The 8,499-nt window shown below is 42.9% G+C and overlaps 1 protein-coding gene across 1 annotated transcript; it reads right to left on the reverse strand.

Moving 5' to 3' along the window:
- Positions 1-585: 585 nt before the first annotated feature.
- On the reverse strand, positions 586-2,572 carry olig2 (oligodendrocyte transcription factor 2). The gene is made up of 2 exons (XM_022741055.1): positions 2,503-2,572; positions 586-2,095 (listed from the first exon to the last, which is right to left on the reverse strand). Exon 2 carries the CDS (start codon positions 2,071-2,073, stop codon positions 1,252-1,254), a length of 822 nt encoding a protein of 273 aa, XP_022596776.1. The 5' UTR covers positions 2,074-2,095; positions 2,503-2,572; the 3' UTR covers positions 586-1,251.
- Positions 2,573-8,499: the final 5,927 nt, after the last annotated feature.

An 8,499-nucleotide genomic window follows, 5' to 3' on the forward strand; every position in this document is an offset into this window, starting at 1 on the left:
TCAAAAGCACCAAATACCTGATATTTTTATTTCCTGGTTGACTATTTCCTGAATCCAGACAGCAGATATTGATAGTTTTCATATCGTTCAAAATCATAAAATTATCTCAGAGCCAAGATTCCTGAAATGTAGGTGTTCTAAAATTCATTTATTCACGGATATTACCTTCTTTCTTATGATAGAAAAAAACCTTTTCGGCCATGGCCAGATATAGTCTGAGCAATGGTGTGGTTCTGTCAAAATTATAATAATCATGATAAAGTCTTTTTTCAGGTTAGTATTTGTCTTTTTAAAGCTAAACATTGGCTACATTAAGGCTATGTCTCATTATGTCACAAAAAAGACCAATTCTGAAATTGTTTAAAGGTTTTTCAGCTATTCTGTGAGGAAATACTGCTGAGGGAAGTTTTTGATGCAGGCCTAATGATCTTTTTCTCTGTTTGCCTGTTGATTTTCATTGGTGCTGCTTTAAATCTCATCAACACGTTCTCCTTGGTCTAAAGATTAAAAAAAAAAAAAGAGACATCACCAAAGACTTTTCCCCTTTTTCAATTAATCATCTTTATTTTACATTTCAAACCCCAACATAATCAGAGATTCATCTGAAATTCCCACTCAAAATAAGTAAATAAATATCATTTTCTTTTTTTTCTTTTTTTATTAAAAAAATAAAGAAGTGGTCATTGTGTGGCTCGGGCAGTGACTGACAGCCCATCTGGGCACAAAATAGAGAGAGATGCGTTGTTATTAGACAGACAGAATAAAGCAGGTGCAACATGTGAGGGGTGGGGGAGTCTTCCCACACATTAACAAGACTCTAATATATAATATCTCAGACTATTTAAACAGAATAATCCATCTACATATTTACACTCTATTGTGGTTTGATTCAAGTTGGGACCTTTCCCCTCTGCAGGCCCACACAACAGAAAAGCAACTAATTCAATCTGATCTTTAAATAACTGCAGACACACAGAGGCCTGCGCCATCAAACGTTTCCAGTAAGAAGATGAATTTCGTTGTGCTTTAGGAGCTCTGTGAAGAAACACCTGTTACAACTGAGGTTAATTACCATCAAACACTAAGTTAGTTGCAAACCCCCACAGTCTCATGAGGAAAATCAATGCATTGGTCTTTACTGGTTCCGTGAATGCAACAACGGATTCAGCAACAAAAGATAAATTAAAAGCGTAATAATGTAGGAAGAGAGTCTGTAACCCCAAAACAAGTTCGTTTCCATTCAGTCTGGAGTCACTTGGAGTCGCTGGCCAGCCGCGGCATGGTGACGGCGCTCATGCTGGACACATGCGGAGGCGGGACTTGGCACATGCTGCACGGACAAGGCATCCCGGTGCCAACGCCCCAGTGCTGGAAACTGCTGCCCAGCGGCCCTGCACCGGCTGCGGGAGCTTTGAGGAGTCCGTGATGGGGTCTGACCGAGGTGACGGCGGAGATGCCGGGCGCGGACAGAGAGGCGGTGGAGACGGCGGCCGGCGGGAGGAGCGGGTGGTGCACCGCCGGGTGTGAGGCGTGAGAGGCCGCCGGGTGTCCCGGCACGGGCCCCGCATGTGTCATAGTCCCACAGGCTGACGGGTGGAAGCCTCCGTGGTGTCCGCTGCTGCCGTAGATTTCGCTGACCAACCGCTTCATCTCCTCCAGCGAGTTGCTCAGCATCAGGATGTAGTTTCTCGCCAGCAGCAGGGTGGCGATTTTGGAGAGTTTGCGCACCGATGGTCCGTGCGCATAGGGCATGACCTCCCGGAGCCCGTCCATGGCCACGTTCAGGTCGTGCATCCTCTTCCTCTCGCGGCTGTTGATCTTGAGGCGGATGGTCTGCAGCTCGTTCTCTGACAGCAGTTTACGGTCTTTCTTGGACGCCATCCGGAGGGCGAGGGCGTCCTCCTCGGCGGCGGAGAGGCCGCGCAGGCCGGGGATGTCTGACGGAGAGTCGCTCTGTGTGGAGGACACGGCGCCAGAGAAGCCGTGCACGGACTTCTTCAGAGTGGACATGAAGATGTCGTCCACCTCGGGAGAGGATGGTCTGCTCGACACGCGGCTCGTATCAGAGTCCATGGTTCTGGTCCAGCACTGTGCTCTGAAGACAGACACAGAGAGAGAAAGTTCATTTAGTGAAACCCCAACGTCTCCCAAATCTCATCAAAGATAATCCACTTTTTTCTGGTGTCACAACAACTGGTGATAAATTCTTGTGGTTTCATCAGTTGAGTTTAAAAGTAGGCTACAGACAATTTCTAACTTTGGATTCAATTTATCCTGAATGCACCTTCATATGTAAACACGACTTACAAGGACATTTCTGGCAAATTTGCTTGATCATTTTTTAAATCCTTCTACTGATATTGGATCATCAGATAAGAGGTCAGTTATCAGTGAGTTCCCACACGTCTCTTCCACACCGTTTTTCTGCTTCACAAATAAAGTCTGGTAAAAACAAAAATCTGTGCAAAATACCTCTAATTACTAAAGTAATAAATCACTTACCGAGTGTTTCCAAGCGCGACGGTGAGAAAGCCTAAATGTCAAATCCACTTGTTACTCCAAACCGCATGTGACAGCCCATTTGGCACGGCTGCGTGTGACCGCAGGGTTTTATAGCGGGCTGAGGCGCACAGAGGCCGCCTCACCAGGACAACGCAGTGTCTGTCCCGGCTGCCACCCTGCGACCAATCAGCTCTGCGTAGGGAGGAGGGAGGATGATGGGAGGTGGGGGGGAGGGAGGGAGGGAAGGGGTCTGACGGAGGGTCCTCCAGCCTGATGTAATTACCAACACACAGCATCACTATTAAGTGAAATCAGACACACTTCCTCCTACATATGGCTCCTTCTTGTGGAAATGTTCGGCCCGCGTGTGCATGGATTTTATTATAATAACACATTAACATTTTCCTTTCAGGAGTTAATTGTAATTTGTTTGTTTTATTAAGAATCCGGAAACGATAATACAATAAATCAGACCTCATTTTATTTAATCATCTACATAAATTATTATTTTATTTTGTGTCAAAACCACAAACAAAGAATATATCTAAATAGGCTTACTTTTTTAATTTAATAAACCATAATATTTTATTAATCTACACAATATTCGCGCCATTATTTTAATCTGAAATTTGTTCCTCGTTTGTCTTTTTTTTTCTCTCTCTTTATTTTTGTCAGTAAACTCAATGGAGCATGAAATCACGTCCCTCCTCAAATGAACAGTACTAACGGGTCGAAGCCTCATAAGCAGCGCAATATGTTTCCTGCTTGCAGTTTTGGAGTAAATATGGTGTTTTCCGTTTTTACCCGCTGTCGACCAGCAGCTGCCGTTAAAGTGCATCTCCGACGTTAATTAATGAAGTGTGCAAAATTGTTTTTAACGGTTATGATCCGTAACATTTCAATTAGTCTGCAGAGAGCGATAGCAGTGTGGCCTGCTGCTGGCGCTCAGAGGGCCTCTGGCTGACATAAGGGCCCAGACCGGTGATGTGCTCCCGGACTAAGTGAAGCTGACAGCAGCTTTGTCCCGGAACACGACAAACTGTAATGTGCGTTCAGACGCAATCAGCTCTAATTGCCTCCACAAGTTTATCTGTTTTCATAGGACTGAGGTCGGAATATCAACTTCTCTGCATCTGCATTATGGATCAAAATTAAACTAATAATTGTTTTAGAAGGAGTATTTTAATATATACAATACAAGCCATCCAAAAAGGACCAAGTTTGATACCAGAAGATTTTCTGATTGACTTTCTTTAGGGTTTTTATTTCCCACCAAAGAGGGAGAAAGAGAAAACACACTGGGAACTGGGACACAGCACTGCTTTGTGATAGTGGGCAGGTGGGCAGGGCAAAAAAATAAATAAAATAAAATAAAAAAAGATTTTAAAAACAACAACAAAAAAACTGACTTTAGAAGACAGTGATGTGTTTTAACAATCAAATAATTTGAAAATTGTTTATTTATTCCTTCATCTAGTTTGTAGTTAGTTTTACTTAGTGTGCTGAATAAAGACTCTGTGCTGTTGCCATGGTTACCTGTAGTTTGGTAGGCCTATACCTTGCGGACTGATTTAGCAGGAGGGGGCGGGGGTCAAATTCGGTTTCAGCGGTCACCTGGCAGCCAATCAGCAACGAATATTTTCCGTTGCCGTAACCGTCAATCAGGTGGTGTCACCTCCACATCAGTCCGCCAACCAAGTGACAAAATCAAGTTCACACACACACACACACACACACACCTCGCTTTTCCCCCCCTAGTCGTTATATTTGCTTGTTTTCCCTCGTCCGTTGCGTTCGCGTGTTTACTCCCGTTAAATAAGATTATGGTAATGAGGGCGGTTAAAGTGGCATTTTAAATCAGCGGGTTTGTATCTGTGCCATCATTTGCTTCATTAGACATTCCCACAGTGTCACTGTTGCTCCGGACTCACAATCAGATACAGACAGACCTTCCTCCTCAGCTGGCTTCTTTTACATCATCATCATTGTTACCATAGGACTACAGTAGAAATTATTGACATCTATCAAAGGATTAAAGCTTTGTGACAGTCCCTCACAGGCTGGTACTGATAGGCTCATCACTTTCACAGGTTTAAAATAAAGTTTCTCAAGTTTTTGATTTTTTCTAATAGATTTCTGAAATTGTTGTTTAACAGCCTCTAAGGAACTCCAAGTGGATTATAAATTGTAACAGGCCACATCTGGAACTTTTATTATAAACCTATATCAAATGTATATAGGCTACTGTATGTCATCAGTCAGCCTACATCCTGCGGAGATGGGGTTCCTACCCAAGTTTGAGAAACTGATTAAGCTGTAGGTTAATGAGCAATTTATGCAGAACTGCTTTTACACATCATACCGAACTCACTGTGATTTCTTTTCTTTATGGTTCGTAAAAGAGAAATAAAAAAAATTAAAAAAAAAGGTGAATATCCTCAAATTTCAGAGAAAACTGAAAAAGGCCTATTTCAATTCCAAAATTCAAGGCCAGTTCACCACTGATGATGATGAGTGTATTTCAGCCCTGCATCCAGCAGTTTGCAGCATAGGCAGATCATGTTTAGTCATAAGCGATTTCCTTCTATGATATTTCCCAGATTGTTAGACAATAGCACTGGACAGACACAATAAATTCATTTCAAAGCAGACTTCAGTATGATACAAACTCACTGTGTGATCTGTGGCAGGCAAGAACATTTCCTGAATCGAGCCTAGCAGTATTTTATATGTTCTCTTCAAGAAATAAATATCTACAACATAAGCCTGTTGCTTTAACGGCCTCCACTCTTTTGATTTCAGGATTCTTACCAGAACGTGGCTGCAGTCAGGCACCACCACAAGAGCTTTACTGAGGTCCAGCACTGATGTTGGGCGATAAGGTCTGGCTCGCAGTTGGTGTTCAGGTTCATCCCAAAGGTTCTGGATGGGGTCGAGGTTCAGGCTCTGTGCAGACCAGCCAACTTCCTCTACACCAAACTGGAAAATCCATGTCTTTATGGGCCTGTTGTTGTGCTCTGTCACATAGAAACAAACTGTTGACTCAACTTGGAAGCACACAGTAACATTATATGCAGTAGTATTATCATTTCAATTGACTGGAATAGGAAGTGGCCTAAAACCAAAACTTGAGGGGGGGGGGGCTAAACCAAAAAGTACACACAAGTATATGGACATTTCCTATTTTCTTCCAACTTTGACTCTCACCACCATCATCATCCTTCCTTCTGTCCCTCTCTCTCTCTCTCTGTCTCTCTGTCCACCAGTCTGGGTGGCGGTAGGCCTAGTGCCGTGGTGAATACCAATAGTGAGGAGGAGCATATGCGAGCCATACTTAATCCTGCTAATCTGCCTCCAAAATAAAAAAGAAAGGGAACAAAAAAAAAAAAAAAAACAGAAAAGAGAGGAGGGGGGAAAAACACGAGAGAAGTTTTCTCTTTCTGTCTGGGGAGCTGACCGGCCTCGGCCAAATGAACTGAAAGACATGAATAACGTCCTGGCTCTCCCCCTCCATCCCTTTCTCTGAGAAATCTTGGAACGAAATGAAGCAAAATTCTCCCTTTTGTTGAAATCTGTAGTGAGGAACGTGAGATGCTGGCTGCTGCCGCCACCACTGCTGTTACTGTGCTGGTGTGTGTGTTTGTGTGCAACCTTGTCTCCCAGTTAGATTCACATGTAGCTCTCTTGCATTAGAGATTTACCGGACATTTAATGGCAGAGTTAAGTGCCAGAAGGAAGTGGAGTGAAATTCTGAAAATATTGCAGATCTGAATCTTCTCTATGATCCTCAGAAGAAAACACAGATGAAGGAAGCCAATGTGTTTCCACAAAAACATATTTTTCCAATGCAAACTAGCTGAATAAGCATGCCATTTGTGGGAGACAGTGTGTGTGTGTGTGTGTGTGTGTGTTTTCCTAACTCCAGTGCCTCAGGTGTCAAATTCAAAAACACAAATATGAGAGGAAACATTTCCAACCGAGGCCAGTTTACATCTACAAACATGCACAAACAGAAAAACGTCAGTTTTGAGAACACAAACTAAATCCAAGAATATCTAATTCAGAAAAACAGTCACCACAGGACAACAACCAATCATTTAATGAGAGGACGGTGACCAGAGGAATGTAATAATTACCTCAGTCATCAAAGAAGGGAACTAAATTTCTTCTGAGCCCAGAGAGGTGTAGAATTTGAAGATTCACTCTGGGATCACTCTCTCTGTTCAACAGCAACAGATAAAGTCATCTTGTTCAATATTTGATGACAAAATCCTTCTCTGGTGAAGCTCTGTCAGGCTTCCTGCTTGTTTCTGGGGCCTCTTGTCCTGTCTGGTCTTCACCAGGTGAAACACATGATCAGTCGGATTGAGGTCATGTGACTGACGTGGCCAATCAAGTACAGGCTACTCCAAAAACTCAGATTTTTCATCTGTATGCTTACAATCATTGCCCTGCTGTACAAACTGTATAAAAGGCCACAGAGGCCCCTTTAAATCAGCACTTTAAGGCCATTGTTTAATTTTGAATCAAACGTGCTGGAGAGCCAAAACAATGACAAATCAATTGTTTTCCTATTTACTTACAGGCCTCCCTTTATAGGTTGACAGACGCTGGTGACCATGTAGCCTGTGCTTTACACACGTATAGGCTGCAACAACTTGTCCAAATGAAGGATGTGCTGAGCTGCTGATTTACCTAGAGGCGACATATGGGTGTTTTTTTTCAATATGTCATTCTTCATGCTTATGTCCCAGTAAATCATTATAGATGGTAGAGAGTTCCTTTGCGTAGGTCTCATTCACAATGAAAAGCACTTTCCCGGCTTTTTGAATCTATATGTGTAAACTGTTAAAACACTAATATCAGCATGCTGATATGTTAACATGCAGATGTCAGTAGGTATAATGCTTAGCCTGTTCAGCATCTTAGCGTGTTAGCATGCTAACAATAAGCCTGTAGCACTAAATAGGAAGTACAGCTGAGGTTGATGGGAATCTCTTTAATTTTATTTGGTTCTGAAAATTAAAATATTTGACAAATTAAAATTTTAACCTGATGATGAATCAAGAGGAAACGTTCAGTCCATCGTGGTGGGAACATAATAACCCATAATCCAATAGTTCTTAAGACAATTCACTCAAAGCTACAAATGTGAACCACATGGAGGCACTAGAGGAAAGATCAGAGGATCACCACAGTCAGCAGGCTTTACCTTATGGGGGTCATGAATGTCTCTACCATCTTTCATGCGAATCATTTCAACAAAATTTGAGATATTTCAGTCGAGACCAAAGCAGTGGACTGACCAACAGATGGATAAAAACAGAAATTAATGCAGGTTCAGAGTAAGAAATACATATGAAGGCAGGAAATTAATGTAAAAAAAAACCTTCTAAAAATAAAAGTAGGTTTTAGAAAGTACAAAGGTTTAGAAATCCACCTAACCTGAGATCGCCAGGTGATTTCAGTCCCTGACCACAAAAATCTGATCAAACCTCGCCTAGAATAACCAAACTCTGAACAGACCTGCGCAGGTACATGTGGGGTGAAGGGGTCACTATAATGTAGTCAAGTCAAGGCCATCGAACACATGATAAACCATGTGGATCCCGGCTGCAGAGGGAGTCTTCGGGCCTCCGTGCCTCTGGGGCTGGACAGTGTTGGGTTATGCTGGCCGGGGGCTTTATCTCTACAACAGCTATTAGGAGGTAATTAAGTCCTAACACTGCCGAGCCTCCCATGGTTACTATAACATAACTGCAAATGGGAAGCTTACAAGCTCCTTTAGACGGCATGACAAATTGAATGGAACTCATTGGGCTTTAGCTATTATTCCAGCGGCCCCATCTGGCTGGGAAAAGATAAAGGGGATTTGCTGGAGGTTGTGAGGGGTTGAGCCTCCATGCTCGGTGTGTGAGTGAGAGTGTGTGTGTGTGTGTGTGTGTGTGTGTGTGAGGGATAAGGAACGAGAGGGGGGTCCCGGTCCAGCGTAGGGAG

The sequence above is a fragment of the Seriola dumerili genome, unplaced genomic scaffold, assembly GCF_002260705.1.
Source record: "Seriola dumerili isolate Sdu_G_001 unplaced genomic scaffold, Sdu_1.0 BDQW01000052.1, whole genome shotgun sequence".
NCBI lineage: Eukaryota > Metazoa > Chordata > Actinopteri > Carangiformes > Carangidae > Seriola > Seriola dumerili.

What these genes read in the sequence shown, in the direction of transcription:
- olig2 (XM_022741055.1), bottom strand. Translation starts at nt 2,073, where the DNA reads ATGGACTCTGATACGAGCCGCGTGTCGAGCAGACCATCCTCTCCCGAG.